This window comes from Macrobrachium nipponense, chromosome 9 (genome assembly GCF_015104395.2).
Source record: "Macrobrachium nipponense isolate FS-2020 chromosome 9, ASM1510439v2, whole genome shotgun sequence".
In the NCBI taxonomy this organism is placed as follows: domain Eukaryota; kingdom Metazoa; phylum Arthropoda; class Malacostraca; order Decapoda; family Palaemonidae; genus Macrobrachium; species Macrobrachium nipponense.
This window is the reverse complement of record NC_061110.1, coordinates 6,799,050-6,822,272: the sequence shown is the minus strand read 5'-3', so window position 1 is coordinate 6,822,272 and position 23,223 is coordinate 6,799,050. Positions and strand designations below refer to the sequence as shown.

Sequence of the window (23,223 nt, the reverse complement as noted above, 5' to 3'; positions counted from 1 at the left end):
ATACGGCGAGCATTTACGAGTCTTGCAGATCTTCTCAGGCGGGGGGGTATCATTGGGAGCCTCTTGATTGGCTTCTACCAGGGTTTACATCACTCTGTAGAATCCAATCAAGAGGCTCCAAGTGATACCCCCCCGCCTGAGAAGGTCTGCAAGACTTGTAAACGCTCGCCGTAGGGGTCACCTTCCAAGGAACCAATGAAAACTCGACCTGCCGGAGAGGTTCTCTATACCGTACTCGAGAGCCCGCAACAGCACCATTTAAGAAGAAGGACTCGCCACTCTTATTTACGGGCTGCTCTGTGAGCAAGAGCCCGTGCTGGCATAAAGTCAGCTTAATCTTAAACAACAGTCACTCGAAAGCTACGGGCTGCTCATGAGCAGAGCCCGTGCTGGCATAAAGCCAGGCTTAATCTTAAACAATAACAACCTAACTCGAATTCAGTCCGTCCCCTTTAGCCAGTCCATCGCTTGATAATGTCCTGCGGATCAGGAGGAAACGTCGCGTTGGAGAGAGAGAGAGAGAGAGAGAGAGAGAGAGAGAGAGAGAGAGAGAGAGAGAGAGAGAGAGAGAGAATTGTATAAGCAATAATAAACCAAATGACTCAACCGAATTTTACCATGCCCTTTGGTGCGTTGCTCGCCAGTATAAGCAACAACGAGAAAGCCGTCATCAGAAAAATAGAGAAGACTCTCTACAAGATTAACAGTGCTGAAGCAGCAATCATTTTTAACAAAACATGTCTACGAGAGGGTCTCCTTCCAAATATATTATATTATTATCATTGGTTGCAGGTCCACAATAATAAAGCATGCGAGTATATGGTCAACAACGGAATTACCTAGTTTGGCTGTTGAGCGCTTCCTTCATTTGCGTTAGTCGTTGTGGAATTGTCCTGTTCAGAAGTTTACTTCGACGAATTTTTAAAGTCATATTGTTCACTTGACTGAAAATGAACCTAGTACAAGGTTCGAAAGCTTTTAATATCCATTAAAGACCATATACTCAGATGCTATATTATTGTGGACCTGCAACCATTGTCATCATTTTCGACACGGAAAATTGTACCCATTATTATAATTATTATTTAGAAGATGAACCCTATTCATATGTAACAAGCCCAAAAGGGTCATTGATTCGAAATTCAACCTTCCAAAGACTAAGGTGTTCATTTGAAAGACGTAACAGGTGATGGGAAATGCAGAAATAAGAAGGAGAATCAGTCCATAAAAAATGGAATAATTTAATTTAAGAAAATGAATAAAAAAAAAACAAATAAATTGTAAAGATAAAAGGAGAATTGTTTTAGGGTAGACATACGCTGCATCTTCGCTGGAACTTTTAGATTTAGTGAACAAATTAGTACGTTGTTATGAAATGATTATGCATTACAACTGCAAGTGTTACGAAGTAATTTCATTTCAGAAAAGGTGTCCCATTTAGGCGACGTCTTTCGCAGCTCATCAACCGACTGACTGAAGGAGGAATCATCAACTTTTGGATCCAGGATGTCTTGGACACGAAAATCAAAGAATCACGGGGAGAGATCATTGACCGGGAAGAAAAGAAGATCAGTCTGGCTGAGGTACAGGTCTTGAACAGAATGTTTTTATTATTATTATTATTATTATTATTATTATTATTATTATTATTATTATTATTATTATTATTATTATTATTATTTGTTCTATCACAGACCTCCAATTCGACTGGGTGGTATTTATAGTGTGGGGTTCCGGGTTTCCATCCTGCCTCCCTTAGGAGTCCATCCACGTTTCTCACTATGTGCGCCGTTTCTAGGATCACACTCTTCTGCATGAGTCCTGGAGTTATTTCAGCCTCTAGTTTTTCCTATTCCTTTTCAGGGATCTTGGGATTGTGCCTAGTGCTCCTATGATTATGGGTACGATTTCCACTGGCATATCCCATACCTTCTTATTTCTATTTTCAGGTCTTGATACTTATCCATTTTTTCCCTCTCTTGTTCTTCAACTCTGGTGTCCCATGGTATTGCGACATCAATGAGTGATTCTTTCTTCTTGATTTTGTCAATCAACGTCACGTCTGGTCTATTTGCAAGTATCACCCTATCTGTTCTGATACCATAGTCCCAGACGATCTTTGCCTGATCGTTTTCTATCACTCCTTCAGGTTGGTACTCGTACCACTTATTACAGCAAGGTAGCTGATGTTTCTTGCACAGGCTCCAGTGGAGGGCTTTTGCTACTGAATCATGGCTCTTTTTGTACTGGTTCTGTGCAAGTGCCGGACATTCGCTTGCTATGTGGTTTCTGGTTTCATTTTTCGTATTGCACTTCCTACATATGGGAGAGATGTTATTTCCGTCTATCGTTCTTTGAACATATCTGGTTCTTAGGGCCTGATCTTGTGCCGCTGTTATCATTCCTTCAGTTTCCTTCTTGAGCTCTCGCCTCTGTAGCCATTGCTACGTGTCCCCGCTGGCTAGTTCTTTAGTCTGTCTCATGTATGTCCGTGCATTGGTTTGTTGTGCCAGTCCTCTGTTCTGTTAGTCATTCTCCTGTCTCTGTATATTTCTGGGTTTTCGTATACTTTTATCAGTCCTTCTTCCCATGCACTCTTGAGCCACTCGTCTTCACTGGTTTTCAGATATTGCTTCAGTGCTCTGTTCTCGATGTTGACGCAGTCCTCTATACTTAGTAGTCCTCTCCCTCCTTCCTTTCGTGTTATGTATAGTCTGTCTGATTACTGGCACTGCCCATGTGTTTATGGATTTTATCATATTTCAGTCGTTGAGGTTTAACTTGAGTATGGCCTTGAGTCTTTGCATATATTATTTCCTGATAGTATCCTTCATCTCTTGGTGTTTTATATCCCCTCCTACTATTCCCAGGTATTTGTATCCCATCTCATCTACGTGTTTGATGTTGCTCCCATCTGTTAGCTTTATCCCTTCAGTCCTTGTTACTTTGCACTTTTGTATGTTGACTAAGGCGCATTTTCTATTCCAAACTCCGTCCTGATGTACCCAGATACAATCCTTACACTCTGGATTAGGGTATCTATTTCCCTGATGCTCTTACCATACAGCTTGATGTCGTCCATCAAAATCAGATGGTTAATTCAGTTGCTTCTTTTCCTGAGTTAGTATCCAGCATCCATCTTCTGCAGTACTTTAGTCATGGGAATCATGGCTACTACGAAGAGTAGTGGGGACAGTGAGTCGCCCTGGAAGATCCCTCTCCTGTTATTAACCTCTGCTAGTCTTATTCCAGAGCTTGTATGTATTGTATTCCAGTTGCGCATTGTATTTTTGAGGAAGCTGATGGTGTTTTCCTCTGCCCCATATATTTTTAGGCATTCTATTAGACATGTGTGTGGTATCATGTCGAAGGCTCTCTTATAGTCAATCCATGCCATGCTTAGGTTGGTTTTCCTTCTTCTACTGTTCTTCATTACCATTTTGTCTATCAGGAGCTGGTCTTTTGTGCCCCTACACTTCCTTCAGCCTTTCTGTTGGTGGGGGATGGTGTTAGTCTCATCTAGGTAGTTGTATAGCCTTTTGCTGATGATACCTGTTAGTAACGTTCACATTATTGGTAGGCAGGTGATAGGCCTGTAGTTACTGGCTATAATTCTCTTACTCTTGTCTTTTTGCACTAAGGATGTTCTTTCTGTGGTCATCCATTTGGGCGCATGGTGATTTGCGATACAATGCTGGAGTTATTCTGGTATTCGTTTGGGTGTAGAGCCTTGAAGTTTTTGAGCCAGTATTCTTGACTTCATCGGGTCCTGGGGCTTTCCAAGTTTGACATTTTCTTTAGTTGGTGTCCTGACTGTGTCTGTCTGATCTCTGTGAATCTTTGTTTTATTATTATTATTATTATTATTATTATTATTATTATATTATTATTATTTTTATTTATTATTATTATTATTATTATTATTATTATTATTATTGATTATTTTTTTTTTTTTTGCTCTATCCCAGTCCTCCAATTCGACTGGGTGGTATTTTAAGTGTAGGATTCCGGGTTGCATCCTGCCTCCTTAGGAGTCCATCACTTTTCTTACTATGTGCGCCGTTTCTAGGATCACACTCTTCTGCATGAGTCCTGGAGCTACTCCAGCTCTAGTTTTTCTAGATTCCTTTTCAGGGATCTTGGGATCGTGCTAGTGCTCCTATGATTATGGGTACGATTTCCACTGTCATAATCCCATATCCTTCTTATTTCTACTTATCCATTTTTTCCCTCTCTTTCTCTTCAACTCTGGTGTCCCCTGGTATTCGACATCAATGAGTGATACTTTCTTCTTGACTTTGTCAAATCAACGTCGCGTCTGGTCTATTTGCACGTATCATTCAATCCATTCTGATACCATAGTCCCAGACGATCTTTGCCTGATCGTTTTCTATCACTCCCTCTGGTTGGTGCTCGTACCACTTATTACTGCAAGGTAGCTGATGTTTATTGCACAGGCTCCAGTGGAGGCTTTTGCCACTGGAATCATGCCTCTTTTTGTACTGGTTCTGTGCAAGTGCCGGACATTCGCTTGCTATGTGGTTTCTGGTTTCATTTTCGTATTGCACTTCCTACATATGGGGAGAGATGTTATTTCCTTCTATCGTTCTTTGGACATATCTGGTTCTTAGGGCCTGATCTTTTGCCGCTGTTATCATTCCTTCAGTTTCCTTCTTTAGCTCTCGCCTCTGTAGCCATTGCCATGTGTCCCCGCTGGCTAGTTCTTTAGTCTGTCTCATGTATTATCCGTGCATTGGTTTGTTGTGCCAAGCCTCCTCGTTCTGTCTGTCATCTCCTCCGTCTCTGTATATTTCTGGGTCTTCGTCTATTATTATTAGTGCTTCTTCCCATGCACTCTTGAGCCACTCGTCTTCACTGGTTTTCAGATATTGCCCCAATGCTCAGTTCTCGATGTTGACGCAGTCTCGTATACTTAGTAGTCCTCTCCCTCCTTCTTTCGTGTTATGTATAGTCTGTCCGTATTTGCTCTTGGGTGTAATGTTTTGTGTATTGCCATATGTTTCCTGGTTTTCTGATCTATGCTGCGGAGTTCTGCCTTCGTCCATTCGACTATTCCTGCGCTGTATCTGATTACTGGCACTGCCAATTTGTTTATGGCTTTTATCATATTTCCGGCGTTGAGTTTTGACTTGAGTATCGCCTTGAGTCTTTACATATATTCTTTCCTGATCGTGTCCTTCATCTCTTGGTGTTTTATATCCCCTCCTTCCATTATTCCCAGGTATTTGTATCCTGTCTCATCTATGTGTTTGATGTTGCTCCCATCTGGTTGCTTTATCCCTTCAGTTCTTGTTACTTTGCCTTTTTGTATGTTGACTAAGGCGCATTTTTTTGCTATTCCAAACTCCATCCTGATGTCCCCAGATACAATCCTTACATTCTGGATTAGGGTATCTATTTCCCTGATGCTCTTACCATAAAGCTTGATGTCGTCCATGAATATCAGATGGTTGATTCTGTTGCTTCTTTTCTTGAGTTGGTACCCGGCATCCATCTTCTGTAGTACTTTTGTCATGGGAATCATGGCTACTACGAAGAGTAGTGGGGACAGTGAGTCGCCCTGGAAGATCCCTCTCCTGATAGTCTTATTCCAGAGCTTGTAAGTATTGTATTCCAGTTGCGCATTGTATTTTTGAAGAAGCTGATGGTGTTTTCCTCTGCCCCATATATTTTTAGGCATTCTATTAGACATGTGTGGTATCATGTCGAAGGCTTTCTTATAGTCTAGCCATGCCATGCTTAGGTTGGTTTTCCTTCTCCTACTGTTCTTCATTACCCTTTTGTCTATCAGGAGCTGGTCTTTTGGGCCCCAACACTTCCTTCTGCAGCCTTTCTATTGGTGGGGGATGGTGTTTGTCTCCTCTATTATTATTATTATAATTATTATTTTTTTTTTACTCTGTCACAGTCCTCCAATTCGACTGGGTGGTATTTATAGTGTGGGGTTCCGGGTTTCATCCTGCCTCCTTAGGAGTCCATCACTCTCCTTACTATGTGTGCCGTTTCTAGGATCACACTCTTCTGCATGAGTCCTGGAGCTACTTCAGCCTCTAGTTTTTCTAGATTCTTTTTCAGGGATCTTGGGATCAGTGCCTAGTGCTCCTATGATTATGGGTACGATTTCCACTGGCATATCCCATATCCTCCTTATTTCTATTTTCAGATCTTGATACTTATCCATTTTTTCCCTCTCTTTCTCTTCACTCTGGTGTCTGGTATTGCGACATCAATGAGTGATACTTTCTTCTTGACTTTGTCAATCAACGTCACGTCTGGTCTGTTTGCCAAGTATCACCCTATCCTTCCTGATACCATAGTCCCAGACGATCTTTGCGTGATCGTTTTCTATCACTCCCTCAGGTTGGTGCTCGTACCACTTATTACTGCAAGGTAGCTGATGTTTCTTGCACAGGCTGCAGTGGAGGGCTTTTGCCACTGAATCATGCCTCTTTTGTACTGGTTCTGTGCAAGTGCCGGGCATTCGCTTGCTATGTGGTTTGCTGGTTTCATTTTTCGTATTGCACTTCCTACATATGGGAGAGATTTTATTTCCGTCTATCTTCTTTGAACATATCTGGTTTCTAAAGGAGGGCCTGATCTTTGTGCCCGCTGTTAATCATTCCTTCAGTTTCTTCTTTAGCTCTCGCCTCTGCTAGCCATTGCCATGTGTCCCCGCTGGCTAGGTTCTTTAGTCTGTCTCATGTATTGTCCGCTGCATTGGTTTATTGTTCCAGTCCTCGTTCTGTCTGTCATTCTCCTGCTCTATATATTTCTGGGTCGTTCGTCTACTTTTATAGTCCTTCTTCCCATGCACTCTTGAGCCACTCGTCTTCACTGGTTTTTGTTTTTCAGATATTGCCCCAGTGCTCTGTTTTCGATGTTGACGCAGTCCTCTATACTTAGTATCCTCTCCCTCCTTTCTTTCGTGTTATGTATAGTCTGTCCGTATTTGCTCTTGGGTGTAGTGCTTTGTGTATTGTCATATGTTTTCCTGGTTTTCTGATCTATGCTGCGGAGTTCTGCCTTCGACCATTCGACTATTCTGCGCTGTATCTGACTGGCACTGCCCATGTGTTTATGGCTTTTATAATATTTCCGGCGTTGAGTTTTGACTTGAGTATCGCCTTGAGTCTCTGCATATATTCTTTCCTGATCGTGTCCTTCATCTCTTGGTGTTTTATATCCCCTCCTTCCATTATTCCCAGGTATTTGTATCCTGTCTCATCTATGTGTTTGATGTTGCTCCCATCTGGTAGCTTTATCCCTTCAGTTCTCGTTACTTTGCCCTTTTGTATGTTGACTAAGGCGCATTTTTTCTATTCCAAACTCCATCCTGATGTCCCCGGATACTGTCCTTACAGTCTGGATTAGGGTTATCTATTTCCTTGATGCTCTTTACCATACAGCTTGATGTCGTCCATGAACATCAGATGGTTGATTCTGTTGCCTCTTTTCTTGAGTTGGTACCCGGCATCCATCTTCTGTAGTACTTTTGTCATGGGGATCATGGCTACTACGAAGAGTAGTGGGACAGTGAGTCGCCCTGGAAGATCCCTCTTCTTGATTATTAACCTCTGCTAGTCTTATTCCAGAGCTTGTAAGTATGTATTCCAGTTGCGCATTGTATTTTGAGGAGCTGATGGTGTTTTCCTCTGCCCCATATATTTTCAGGCATTTTATTAGCCATGTGTGTGGTATCATGTCGAAGGCTTTCTTATAGTCTATCCATGCCATGCTTAGGTTGGTTTGGTTTTTTCCTTCTCCTACTGTTCTTCATTACCATTTTGCCTATTAGGAGCTGGTCCTTTGTGCCCCTACACTTCCTTCTGCAGCCTTTCTGTTGGTGGGGGATGGTGTTTGTCTCCTCTAGGTAGTTGTATAGACCTTTCACCTGATGATACCTGTTATTATATTATTATTATTATTATTATTATTATTATTATTATTATTATTATTATTTGGGTAGAAGACCCTCTTTTTAGGTAAATGCTGTTAAAGAGAATGGCAGAATTAAGTGAGTTGATTTTATCTATTGTTTTTTCTATTTTCCTTACAATTCGCTTCTCAGGCTCAGCGACGTTTCTGAGTAACTGGCCAATATTTATTTTGGGAATTTTCAATAATCATAAACGCTAAAGGTAATCTTTTATTTCATGTGAACAGGATCTCAGGTCCAGGTCAAGCAGGGCACTGACGACGACCCCTGAGAAACAGGTCGTGCTATGAATGATGAGTTATTCGTATGATGCCGACTCTGTGTTTAATTCATTGTTCTTTGTAGACTTTTAAGAACGGAGTACACCTAAGTTTTCATCCGACTCTCCAAAAACGTTTCCTTTATTTATTCTAGGCTTCAGAGCAGCAGATTGTGCTAAGAATGACGCATCTCATGGGAGTTTTCCTAAGTATTTCCTCTCTGGAAACGGCATCGCCTTCGCTTCCTTCATTGTAGAGAGGTTTGGCAAAAGAGCGTCCAATTGAGGGATTCCTACAATCGTCCATCCCTGAAACATATATGATGAAACTGAATTACAACTAAGTTAGGTCTCGCGGAATGTAGGTTAAAGTTTATCCGTATTTTTGCTTCAATAGAAATTTGTCTGTGATATTACAAAATAACAGTTCGTTTAACAAAGGGTTGCATTGAGTTCCTGTCCTAAGTAAGATTTTGATGATATAGAATTGCAATGTATTGGTTAAGTTAGGGTTCATGATTAAAAATTCTCAAATTCCCTCAAATTTCCTCCTTTTTCACGGAATAATGAAAGAATTCACCTATTTTCCATATTAGTATCTACTATCTATTGTCTTGTTTTTATGCAGTTAAGACAATTTGATTACTAGTTCCAGAAATCTAAAGGCAGCTGATTGTCAAAACAAATAAGAAATATAATAATTACGTGTGACGTTTTATTTTCCTTTTTTTCATATGGGATTTCATTTCGTAAAAGCAAATTTTCATGACTTGAGGAAGATATTCAATTACCTCTCATAAATCAATCAACCTTCAGCATTGCAAGACTCCACTTCATTTTAATAATCTGGTTATATTGCAGTTCCTATTAACAGGTTAAATTTTTGTTTACCAGAGGCAAATGCTCCTTGTGTAATGCTGCCATACAGGTTATTGTGAAGGAAGTAATACGCACGATCGCGCATTGCCAACCCACCAAAACCAGTGTCGGCATTTCCTTATTGTAATGAATACGGAAATCATACGTTTGGTTTTTTTTTTGATTCAGCCAGGGACTTGCAAAAACATAAATGTCATGGAATGGACTAAGCCTTACCCTCACAGGAATAAAGATCTGAGAGAAACTATGATTATCATTATCAATACCTTCAGCTATTTTCATTTGGAAAATGCTACATTTAGAATTTGGAGCTATATTCTGAAAGATAATAGTGGATGATTCAGATATCTCCATGTTGCGGGGATCTCTGGTGCTTAGAATTGTGACTGGATAACCTCATATAATGGGTTCAGATAAGTGGTTTATTCCATCAGTCATCCAGGCAAAAACTTTTGTTATTTCCAAATAAATAAAAGTAAAAGGCATACACTTTCAGCTTAATGACCCCTTCCTTCAGCAATTGATAATTAGAGAATTATTCAAAACTGGGCATAACTAAAACAAGCTCTGCATCTCACCATTTCGACATTTCACTATTATAAAGATTACGCAACACGAGCCTCACTACTCTCAGAATTTTGACCTTTACAAGAAGTTCATTTTCTTAGGAGTCCTAACTGCCTTACGACCATATTAGTCTTTCCTTGCTTGTGAGTTGCAGATTTCGAATATATATATTTCTACTTTTTGATAGTCCACATATTTCTTCATGTTTTCATACTGATATTTCCTTAATACTTTTATAGTTTGAAACATGTATTTCTTTAACAATATAAGTAGTACAGGTTAATGAATTTGAAAAAGCGTTTTTCTTAAAATTTCGAAAGGTCTCTCGTTGAAATGGTGTAGTGGATCTCACGTCTATAAAAAAAAAAAGAATTTATTTTCCTCCTAAGTCACTCGTATATCCATATGCCTATTTAATTACTTATTGTAATTCATTTATCCGAGATTTTTTTGATCATATATATATATATATATATATAAATATATATATATATATATATTATTTTAACACAAATGATGTTTCTTGTTTATTAAGAAGTGTAATAAATAGTAACAATAATAATAAAACTATTATTGTTCGTCTATCTCTTCACATCTCCCAGGTTTTTCTGGTTTATAATATAATAATAATAATAATAATAATAATAATAATAATAATAATAATAATAATAATAATAATAATAATAAAACTGTATTCCCAATACAAATGGTACCTCGTCACCAAACCAGATTCCAATAGAGCCGCGGATTGACTAGATAAACTGCAGCAACCTGCCCCAGCCAACACAGCTCTCGTAATCACAACGTCAGACGATGCCCAGTTCTCTCCCTGCCTTTGCCTGGTGCTGGTGTTTCGACGTGAGTGGGACTGGTTGTGGGACTTGTGGCTTTTGTTAGGTTTGCAAACCTGACGAGAAATTGAGAGATTGGCTCTCAATATAAAGTTTGTAGTTTATATCCTTGACGAGAGAGCAAAACTGGCAATAAAGCTGGAACCTTTTTTTTCCTGACGAGAAAGTGGAACTGGCTATAAAGCTAGTGTTAGCTTTCCCTGACAAGTGCCACTGTCTATAAAGCTAGTATTAGCTTTCCCTGACGAATGTCGCTATAAAGATAGTATTAGCTTTCCCTGACAATTGTCACTGGCTATAAAGCTACTACTAGCTTTCTTTGGCAAGTGTCACTGGCTATAAAGCTAGTATTAGCTTTCCTTGACGAGTGTCACTGGTTATAAAGCTTGTAACAGCTTTCCCTGACGACTGTCACTGGCTATAAAGCTTGTATTAGCCTTCCCTGACGAGTGTCACTGGCTCTAAAGCTTGTATTAGCTTTTTCCCTTGCTATAAAGCTTTTTCGTGAGTGAGACTCTCTTCACACTTCGTTGGGCTCGGAAGAAGGTGAACGGGAATCCAGATATGAGTTTAATCGGACTTGGAACTTGCTCGCCATCATAGGCTATTTCACCTAGCTGACATCTCTATCGAGAACAGAAGGTCAACACACAAAGGTGAGTTGATGTTAATTATTAGTTTGCAAAAGGATTAGACAATTTAACGAACTCCTTTCGGTTGAAAGAAAGTAGGCTATTTTAAACACATTAACGATTGAAGGGACGGGGTTAACTTAGTTATCGTAATTTGGTGGAATTATCAAGTGATTTTTGTTGGTGACTTAGCAGGTAGTGAAATAACTTTGATGATGGTTCATTAGCAATGAATTCATTTGTCTTGTGAACTGTTTGATTACTTTTAAGTCATTCTAACTAAGTACAAGTCGTTTTCATGTATTCTTTCATTTTGAGCTAAGCATAGTGCATGAATTATCTAATAGCAGCTAAAACTTCGTGTGCGTTACTTATTGGCAGCAGCGTAATATCGTTAATTTAAGTATTGCTCACTGTCTATATTGTTAAGAGGTTATCAACTTGGGGATAAGTAAATTTTTCTCCTTAACAAAGGACTTCGCAAATGATTTGTTACCGATGAAGTGACGAAATAATTCAAAGCCATAAACTGAATGCCCCGCCCCCTTCTCTCTCTCTCTCTCTCCCCTGAACCCTGTGACTAATAAGATGATCTTGACGTGTACAAACGAAAACGAAATTGGTAACATTATCTTCGTTAACCATACTATCAGTAACAAGATCCTATTATTATTATTATTATTATTATTATTATTATATTATTATTATTATTATTATTATTGATGTTAGTTATTATTATGATGATTTGCTTGATAGATGTGAGCGTTACTGCAAAGGTATTATTGTATTATTGTTAATATATAATTATTATTTGAGTTACTGATAACATAGATGATACTGCAAGTGTATTATTATTATTATTATTATTGTTAAAAAGGGATGGTCAGAATTAAGCGAGTTGATTTTATTATATTGTTTTTTCTATTTTTCCTTACAATTCGCTTCTCAGGCTCAGCGATGTTTCTGAGTAACTGGCCAATATTCATATTGGGAATTTTTCAAAAATTGTAAATGCTGAAGGAATCTTTTATAGAACAGGATATCAGGTCCAGGTCAAGCAGGGGTCGTCGTCAGTGCCGGTATTATTCCGTAAGCGTAGTTCAGTTCGGGCCAGGGTCGTATTTGGTTTAAGGGCTGGTGTTGGTGCTGGTATAGCTGGTATTACGTTACGTTTCGACCTTCTCGTAGGATCATCTTCGACGAGTCGGTTGAAGAGACTATAGCAAGAAAGTTGCGGAACGGTATTTATAGCGGCACGGACCTAGAGTTGCATTCTCATTGGTCGGGCCGGTCTTGGGGCGAAGCCGTGGATCTCGCCTCGAAGGTCTCGGGGATTCTCTCGTGCGAGCGCCACAGTAGTGTGCCTGGGGATGAACGTCAGGAATTCCGTCTGTAGCAGGAATCGTATCATCCTGTGGGGGCTCCTGATTATCTGCATCATCGGGGGGTCGCTCGCTGCCTCTCCGGGCGGCGGTGGGAAGGAGAAACGTTTCTTGAGTTATATTTGTAAGTTTGGTTTCTCCTTACCTATATGAAGGGCTTCTAGGAGGCGCAGACGTCGGGGATCTGTTGTCTGATCTATTATTATGATATTAGGGATAATATCATTTCTTTTTATCCGTTTGTTGTGAGCAGTCCTGGCGTGGTTGAATATGGCTGCTTCTTGGGCGTGGCAGGAGATTCGCTTGGAGAAACGCATGGAGGTCATACCGACGTATTTGCCGAGGCATCCGTCGGAACGGGCATGGTTGGTAACGGTAGACCACCACTCGTCTTCTTCAAGGGATCCTGAAGGGGCGCCGAAGGATTGTGTTCCATCACCAGGGCTGCTCGTCTTCTTCGTTTTATAATATAATAATATTTTTTTAATATTTCTGTCTGGGTCGGCGGGGCTGACGTTTTCCTCGATGATCTTTTTGAGGGCTTGTTCGTCCTCCTTTGTACCGTCCCGGTGGAAGTGCCCCTTGTAGAAAAGCTTGATGGGCTCTGCAACGTCGGGGCGGGGTTCCTGGTGGTACCAGGCATCCATACGTTTCCTTATTGACTCATCAACAGCACGATTGGTGTGTCCGTTATCGACGAGGACCTGGGCGGCGCGCTCCAACTCACTGTGTGTGTCATTCCAGGAGGAGCAGTGTGAGAGGGCCTCCTGACGAAGGCGCTGATGGTGGAGCGCTTATACCTCTCAGGGCACTCACTCTCACCGTTCATGCCACATTCCCAGGTTCGTCGGCTTCGTGTACACCCTCGTGCTGAATTCAGAATCTCGCTGGAGTCCGGAAGATTGATGAAATCCTGGCGGACTCCACGAAATTCCGCAGAATCACCAAGAACCCCGTCGACGACATCAAGCGAGAGGCCAACCGGATTATTGAAACGGTCAACGCCGCCTCAAACACCCTGCATTTGCCACCCATAACGGGTGACCATGACTTAGGCTACATCTATGGGAATGTTAAGACCCATAAACAAGGGAACCCCCTTCGCCCCATAATCAGCCAGATCCCTTCCCCTACGTACCTGTTGGCCAAGAAACTCTTGGACGCCCTACGAGCAACGCCCCCCGGAGGATGCATCGCTTCGATGGATGTAGAGTCCTGTTTACCAACGTCCCCGTTGACGAGACTATACAAATGATATTGGACAGAGTTTACAGGGACCCCGACACTCCATCCTTAAACATCCCAGAGCATGCCCTTCGAGCCCTGCTGGAAATCTGCACTAAGAAGGCCTCTTTTGCTGATCACCGCAACTATATGTTCACCCAGATCGACGGCGTGGCGATGGGATCTCCCCTTGGGGTCCTTTTCGCCAATTTCTATATGAGTACCGTTGAAGAGAGGGTCTTCCATATTTCCCAGGAAAACCGAGGATGTACGTGCGCTACATTGATGACACCTTTGTCTGCGCCGACTCCCAGGATGAGATAGAGCAGCTGTGACGTGCATTCCACGACCACAGCTGCCTCACGTTCACGATTGAACATTGCCAAGATCGCCGCCTCCCCTTCCTTGACGTCCTTGTCGAACAGCGAGATTCTGAATTCAGCACGAGGGTGTACACGAAGCCGACGAACCTGGGAATGTGCATGAACGGTGAGAGTGAGTGCCCTGAGAGGTATAAGCGCTCCACCATCAGCGCCTTCGTCAGGAGGGCCCTCTCACACTGCTCCTCCTGGAATGACACACACAGTGAGTTGGAGCGCGCCGCCCAGGTCCTCGTCGACAACGGACACACCAATCGTGCTGTTGATGAGTCAATAAGGAAACGTAGGATGCCTGGTACCACCGGGAACCCCGCCCCGACGTTGCAGAGCCCATCAAGCTTTTCTACAAGGGGCACTTCCACCGGAGGTACAAGGAGGACGAACAAGCCCTCAAAAAGATCATCGAGGAAAACGTCAGCCCCGCTGACCCAGACAGAAATATTAAGTTAATATAAATATAAAACGAAGAAGACGAGCAGCCTGGTGATGAGAAACAATCCTTCGGCGCCCCTTCAGGATCCCTTGAAGAAGACGAGTGTGGTCTACCGTTACACATGCCCCGTCCGAGGATGCCTCGGCAAATACGTCGGTATGATCTCCATGCGTTTCTCCAAGCGAATCTCCTGCCACGCCCAAGAAGGAGCCATATTCAACCACGCCAGGACTGCTCATAACAAACGGATAAAAAGAAATGATATTATCCCTAATATCATGAATAATAGATCAGACAACAGATCCCCGACGTTCCCCCCCTGCACCTCCTAGAAGCCCTTCATATAGGTAAGGAGAAACCAAACTTAAATATAACTCAAGAAACGTTTCTCCTTCCCACCGCCGCCCGGAGAGCAGCGAGCGACCCCCCGACGATGCCAGATAATCAGGAGCCCCCACAGGATGATACGATTCCTGCTACAGACGGAATTCCTGATGTTCATCCCCAGGCACACTACTGTGGCGCTCGCACGAGAGAATCCCCGAGACCTTCGAGGCGAGATCCACGGCTTCGCCCAAGACCGGCCCGACCAATGAGAATGCAACTCTAGGTCCGTGCCGCTATAAATACCGTTCCGCAAACTTTCTTGCTACAGTCTCTTCAACCGACTCGTCCGAAGATGACCTACGAGAAGGTCGAAACGTAACATAATACCAGCTATACAGCACCAACACCAGCGCCCTTAAACCAAAGACGACCCTGGCCCGAACTGAACTACGCTTACGGAATAATACCGGCACTGACGACGACCCCTGCTTGACCTGGACCTGATATCCTGTGCTAATAAAAGATTCCTTCAGCATTTTACAATTTTTGAAAAATTCCCAATATGAATATTGGCCAGTTACTCAGAAACATCGCTGAGCCTGAGAAGCGAATTGTAAGGAAATAGAAAAAAAAACCATATATAAAATCAAACTCGCTTGATTCTGCCATCCTTTTTAACAGTATTTGCCTAAAAGAGGGTCTTCTACCAAAATATTATTATTATTATTATTATTATTTTTTTTTTTCATTATTATTATTATTATTGTTATTATTATTGAGGCTGAATGTCACGGGTAATGTTTGATTACTTCGACAATAGAGAAATAGACTAAAATCAGGGAAACGAAGATATCCCAGCGGAGATCACCTTCTACGATCCCGTTGTAGTCTCCAGGATGTATCTTGCATGCAATTGAAATTTTATTATTATTATTGTTGTTGTTGTTGTTGTTAGTAGTAATATTACTATTAGTAGCAGTAGTAGTAGTAGCATAAGTAGTAGCCGCCCACTCCTTCCCCAAACCTGCTTCCCACAGCTGCAAGAAGTCTCAACGATTAAACTTAAACTCACAGAACTTTTTCGGGGAGTTCCCTTACCTGCTTGAAGTTAGTAGAATGGGCAGAGGGTCCACTGGAGGTAAGGGCATTATGGGTAAGAGGAGAAGAAGGGGCAGTGAGGGGGTGGGGGTTTGATGATAGGGGCAGGATAGGAGAGGATATTTGGGCTGAGGATACCAACACCTTCCGTCATTGTGGTTCACCTTGAGGTACGCGTGGACGGAATGGGAAGAAAAAAATAATTTGCTCGTATGCTGATAAATTGTATATGCATTATTATTTCTTTTCTGTGCTATTTTTTCATTTTTTTAGCAGTACCGTTCTTCATTTTTTCTTCTACATTTCAAAGCTGGTTTTTAGCCACTTTTCAATTATGTTATATCCAAGGTATACCGATTAAATCAAGGTTGGTGTAAGGCTTTTTAAATAGCTGATTCGACCAAGTTAACGCAATCATGTGAACTTTCTCTTGTCAAATTTGACTAATCACGAGGCCGATGAAACGATTAAGCCTGAGAAAGTGATGCAGGACACGTTTCTGAATGGTAATTTACGTCGTCACGCTTTTGCTATACTAAATAACACCTGACCTTGCGCCTCGTGATTTGTATGGACGGTAGACTATTTTCATTGTTTACTAATACGAAACTAAAAACAATCGTTGTTAACAAGGAAGTTGTAGATGATTCATTCATATCTGTTTCCATTCATAGTAGCGTCTTGCAGGTGTAAAATGAATTTTATTGGTTGATTTTAGATGTTTCGCGGTATAACGGAGACAACAAAAGTATAGTATCTGCAAAAAAACCTTTAATCTTATTTCTAGCTGTTTTTGTATGTAATACACATACAAACATAAATACACACACACACATATATGCATATATATATATATATATATATATATATATATATATATATATATATATATATATGTGTGTGTGTGTGTGTGTGTGTGTGTGTATGTATGTATGTATGTATGTGAGTGTGGGTCTGTGTATGTTTACATATATGCATTTATATTATATATATATATACACTTATATATGCATTTCTTAAATTTCCCTACAGATTCTACAATTCAGGAATTCAGCTGCGTCCATTTTCTTACCATTTTAACATTTGATACCATTTATATATCAATTTACAGATTTTATGTTTGCTTCCTTAGTATAACCAGTTATACTTTATTGTTCATAAAATCTACAGTGACTCAGAGATGGATTTGGGCCTAAGATGGTCGCTACTTGTGCTCGTCTTTCACCTGTCGTTCAATTTACCTGTCCAGTCACAGGTGAGTGAGGCCTTGACAGTTTCAGACCTTCTATGCGTCATTAATTTATAAGGACTGCTGTATTTATCACCATTTAGGTACACTACCTGTTTTATGGATATCTTCGTTGTTTGTGTTCATATATACATAAATTATCATCATGAATACCACATTAAATGATATTCTCTATAAAGAAAGTCTTTACTTAGAAATTGAACGCACATTATAGTAGATTCACATCAACCGTGCATTTGACGTCTAGGCCAGTCCCTTACGACGCTCCTGATTTACTGTTGATAAGCCAATCACAGTGTTGGAAACTCTCAGTCTCTCGAGAGAGTTCACATAGGCAAGATGTATGTTCCATCACTCCCGAGGGATACGTCTTTCAGGAGAGATGGAACTTACATCCTGTCTATGTGAACTCTCGAGAGAGACTGAGAGTTCCCAGCCCTGTCATTGGCTTATCAACGGCCAACCAGGAGCGTCGTAAGGGACTTGCCTAGACATCAAATGCACTGCTGATCTGAATCTACTATATTGTATTTCTTTACTTAAACACACTCTGCTGAGTATCACAATACTTATGATTGCTTTGATAAGGTAAATCTCTGCGATGCTATTAAGTTCAACCTGTAATAAGCATGAATATCTCAATAAAAGTGTAATTTATAATAACGTTAATAAACACGTGAATTATATAAATCAAGAGGCTCTTTATTCTAATGTTCATTCTGTGAGTACGTAATATGATTGTCATTAACATAAATATTATTTTCGAATTTCAGAGGCCTCTCCTTGACAGAAAAGTAGCTGCCGTCCACTTGGTCGGTGGAGAAAGACCTACAGAAGGCAATATCTTGGTAAGAGAACGAAATATTTTGCTTTATTTTCTATTATCATGTCGCATCTCTGTATAAATTCTTCCTGTTTTCCTTTGGTTGTTAATGCTCCTTGCGGAGGTAAAATATTGTAATTCCCTGAATCGAATGCCTTCTCTCTGTAGGGTTTTCTATTGGATCACATGATTTTAGGCTTCTTAGTAAGGCTAAAAAAAACTTTCTTCGTTATTTTTTCACAAGGATCATGGTGTCATGCTTTTAAGGCAATTTTCCTTTAGCTATTTCTTGGTATTTTGTCTCTAGGTGAGACAAAGTAATCTATCATCAATTTTCCTTGTTTTCCCGTCAAAAAGGGCACTGACGCCTTGTTTTTGGTTGACTTTTCCTTAGTTTTCCTGGAACAGGTATCTACCATTACTAAAGTTTACCTCCAATTCTATTTCACTTTATTTCCTCTTGCTCCTTCCTAGTGAACACTATAATATTCTTTGGAAGCTTGAATTCCAAGTCAGTGGCCCCTGTGGTGGGCTTGTTCTATGTGAATAAGTTTCATTTTCTGAATAATATAATAATGAATAACAACAATAATAATAATAATAATAATAAATAATAATAATAATAATAATAATAATAATAATAATAATAATAATAATAATAATAATTTCCCCCTTAGTATGTTTTCATGTGTTATGTTTTGATTTAATGTAAATATATAAAATTCGGAATATTGAAATATTCGTAACATTTGAGATTATTCGCAGGTGACGTCAGAGGCAGGCGGTGAAGGACGCCCTCTGTGCGATGACTTCTTCGGAATGACCGAAGCTAACACCGTCTGCAGGGCATTGGGATACCCAGGGGCGCTGCGGTTTACCCGTCGGAATTTCTACGGAGGACACACCCAGCGTAAGTCGAGGGGAAGGTCATTACTCATGACTGAGTCTATCAGTTCACCATGAACAGGTGTTCGTTATCTATATATTTATATGTTTATTTACTAATTGCTATATGAAGGAGGCGTTCATTTTCTATGCATTTATGTTTATATTCACTAATTGCTATGTGAATAGGCGTTCATTATCTATATATTCATATTTTTCACTAATTCCTATATAAAGAGGTTTCCATTAATTGTTCATTTGCTATGTTTACTCACTAAATTCCTATATTAGCAGGTGTTCTTTATCTGTTTATTCTTTATATTTACTATGGAGCACCAACAATTCCGCGCAGGACAATTCAGCGCCGACAATTCAGCTTAGAGACAATTCAGCTCAGGACAATTCAGCTTAGAGACAATTCAGTGCATGACAATTCAGCTCAGAGACAATTCAGCTTAGAGACAATTCTGCGCATGACGATTCGGGGCAAGGACTACTCAGCACAAAGACATTTTGCGAATTAAATAAAAATATGGAAACGAAGAAAACAGTCATCAAATTACTCTTTTATTTGTAACATTGAATTTTAAAAAGTAGACAAAAATATTTATTGAAATGACATACTATAAAAAATTCCTGTACAAAAATCTCCATACTAATTTATTTCTGCACTTCATGAGGTAGCTTATATTTTGTAAGTATTCCATTGTGTTTGCTCGATTCCCATATTTACTAACTGGCGTTTTTATTGTCTTAGCTGTTCTCTGATAATTGGCTTTTTTTCTGGAATCGTCGTGTCCAGCTCTGATTCTCAGTATCCTTTCTCTGCGTTGTCTTGCTCCAATTTCAAAAACTCCACATCCTCCACAGAACATATGAATAATAGAATGTGATCACGACCTTTCTCTGATAAAATCCGCTCCATGGGTCTTTTTTTTGTTTGTTTTTGTTTTAGCTCAGCGAATGTTTGTAAAAAAACTACGCTCCAGAAAAGGAAATACATCCCGTCCCAGTTTAGAAGAATACCAGTAACTATTATTTTCTTGTTGTTACAGCATAAATAACAACCGTCAATTGCTCGATGGTTGAAAGTGTAAACAATCTTAGATTATTACCAATATTTTTCACTGCAAGGCGTTAGTTGTGTTTTTTGTCGCCAAATCAGAAATAAATTAGTATAATTTTCAATATCTTATTTCAATAAATATCATATTTCATTTTTTGGATTTCTAAAATAATTTACAAATAAAAACTAATTTGGTCACTGTTTTCTTAATTTTCCATGCTTTAGCTTTATTTCGCCAAATTGTCTTTGCGCTGAATGGTCCTTGTGCTGAATCGTCATGCGCTAAATTGTCTCTAAGCTGAATTGTCATGTGCTGAATTGTCCTGGGCGGAATTGGATTTACTCACTAAATTTCTATGTAAACAAGTGTTCATTATCTGTTCTCTATATTTACTCACTGATTCCTGTATAAACAGGTGTTCATTTTCCATTGCTCACTTTTTTTTTTACCAAACTGATCTAGGAATGATATTTTATTCACCAATTCATGTATTTCAGGCTGGACTCCAGATGACTGGAAAGACTTGTATGTGCTGGAATGTCCTGAAGAAACTGGTAATGACAATGTTGATCTGACCAGTTGTACACTGAACAGCAACACGCAATATTGTACAGGTGCTGAGGTAATGTGTGACATACTCATGTTTTTTGTAATTCTGAAAAGAGCACTACCCATGGCATTTCTACGTATTGATCATACTTAGCATGCCTTATTATTTTCATTCTTAAAAGACGCTACTATTCAGATTTATATCAAGAATTTCTTCCTCTCCTGCTTTTATTAGTATTAATATCAGCATTTCTCTTTCATAGTAAAGAGCTGAATCAATTACTATAATGAATTATTTAGAAAAACTATGAACTTCAATTCATACCACATTCTGGCTGACTAAACCTACTGTACAGCTTTATAAATATTTTTCATCCAAACTATTTGCCTATTTTGTTTACAATCAACCTATTTTGATGATAGATCAAACTCAAATGAAACTTTTGATTTTTATCCAGAAACTCGTTGATAGATTTCATGAGAGATATTTTCTTGAATATATATATATATATATAATATATATATATATATATATATATATATATACACACATATATATATATATATACATATGTATATATATATATATATATATATATATATATATATATATATATATATATATATATATATATATATAATATATATATATATATATACCTAAAGGTGGCAGGAGTCGAATGTCAAACAGAGTCTGCTAAGCTGTGCTCAAGTAACCAATTTACTTGTGAGAAGACGTCGTCTGGAACGACCTCTGATTCTTCTTGTATTTCTGAGTACCTTGTATGCAATGGCTTCCAGGACTGCATGGATGGAAGGTGAGTTTATTTTTCATCTGACGGGTCTGAGGACTGTCTAGATGGAAGGAATATACATCTTGCTTTTGTACCATGGGAAGTTAATTATTATTTTTTCACAGGAATGAGTCTGTTTTACTATCTAAATAAAATTGTACGTGTTCAGCCATTAAAGGCTCATTTGTATAGAAAGAGCTCTTTGTACGTAAATTGCTAGTTGTTTATTGTTTGAATAAGTTGATTATTATTTTTTCCATCTTTCATTATTACCTATGACAGAAATGAGTCTATTTTACAATCTAGATAATGTTGAACAAGTTAAGCGGTTAAAGACTCATATATTTATAGAAAGGGCTGTTTGTAGATTAATGGTTAAATATGTAATTAAAGGGAAAAAGAATAACATAGATTCGAGATGGTTTATTGCACTGTGAACATTAACATCCAGTGTAATTTGTTCTGTATCTCTTTTCCTTGCATGAACAATTAAGCGACGAGAAGCCGGAGCTATGTGAGGAAGATGTATTCCGCCTGGAATCCGTCATTCCAACGAAGATTCCAGGCAACAGCGCAGCGGGAACCGTCTACATGAAGCACAATGGAACCTGGAGTTCCGTGTGTGATGACTTGTTCGGCCGACAGGAAGCCAGAGTATGTAGAATTCCTTTAGGATTAGATGTTTGATTACAGTAAGGCTCAGTCTACACTTCTACTACGTGGGGATTTTGAAACTAGATTCTTTCAGGATAGGGCATTAGTGCAGTCAAATTTGGGCTTACTAACTTAGCTTGAATCAGAGGTATTACATAAAGATTTTAGACTCGGATTTCTGCAGCGATTGTGTTTTCGGTACTACAGATGGTTTGGTGTGTGTATATATATATATATATATATATATATATATATATATATATATATATATATATATATATATATATATATTATATATAGTACTGGTAATCTTCTTAGGCACGAAAATATAGTAATTCAGTTGTATTCCACATAGGAAAATGAAAAAGGTATGTCTCAGAAAATGCCCAACAGTTTCGTCCTCCAATGGACCTCTTCTTGGAGCGTTTATTAAGGAAAGGGATCCATTAAATATCATATAGTATACGCTTTTTAATATAATTTGTACTGTATGTTAAAATTGTTTGAAATTGGTGTATTACCTCGTTAGATATTTTGGAATTTTTCATTTGTTCAACTGCTATTCTTGTTTTATTGTTATTTACTGCTAAATAGTTTGTAGCTCAAACTGCTAGTTTTTGGTAACTGTATGTTTAATAAATTTTTAGGCCTTTCTTGGCGGCATGCACTGTAAACTTTATCTCTTTCATTAATAAACGCTCCAAGAAGAGGTCCATTGGAGGGACCGAAACTGTTGGGCATATTTTTCATTTTCCTATGTGGAATACAACTGAATATATATATATATATATATATATATATATATATATATATATATATATATATGTGTGTGTGTGTGTGTGTGTGTGTGTGTATGAATGTTTAAAATCATCGGAACATACAGGGTATAAATCTAGACAGGTTTCACCTTTAGCTTTCCAAGACATCTTAAGAGGACTGATACGCACTAATAGAAATTTACTATATACATGGTAGTGCAAAGTACATACGAACATACAGACGGGTGGAAATAATATTCAGCATTTCTCAGTCAATCCAGGTAACATTTCTCACTCTACTCTTCTCAGGTAATCTGTCAAAACCTAGGCTACGGGAGCGGCATGAGCATACCGTACACTAGAGCGTACTTCGGCGTGGCAGCAGCTGACATCGGCGTCGATAATCTGGAATGCACTGGGGAGGAAAACAGCCTTTCCAGCTGTCCTGGATTCCT

At 39.3% G+C, this 23,223-nt stretch overlaps 2 protein-coding genes across 8 annotated transcripts in view; both read left to right on the top strand.

Moving 5' to 3' along the window:
* The window catches only part of LOC135217851 (neurotrypsin-like), a 66,211-nt gene that overhangs the window by 30,745 nt on the left and 12,243 nt on the right, over positions 1–23,223 (top strand). The window lies entirely within an intron of this gene.
* LOC135217945 (antigen WC1.1-like) overlaps positions 10,783–23,223 on the top strand; it is a 12,560-nt gene continuing 119 nt past the window's right edge. Inside the window, exons 1-8 of the mRNA XM_064254048.1 lie at positions 10,783–11,169; positions 17,160–17,244; positions 18,012–18,086; positions 18,827–18,971; positions 20,511–20,635; positions 21,229–21,380; positions 21,851–22,010; positions 23,078–23,223. The exon at positions 23,078–23,223 is cut by the window's right edge and continues 119 nt beyond it. Of these exons, the coding sequence (XP_064110118.1) occupies positions 17,170–17,244; positions 18,012–18,086; positions 18,827–18,971; positions 20,511–20,635; positions 21,229–21,380; positions 21,851–22,010; positions 23,078–23,223 (878 nt within the window). The 5' untranslated portion in view covers positions 10,783–11,169; positions 17,160–17,169. The remainder of the gene's footprint in view (positions 11,170–17,159; positions 17,245–18,011; positions 18,087–18,826; positions 18,972–20,510; positions 20,636–21,228; positions 21,381–21,850; positions 22,011–23,077) is intronic.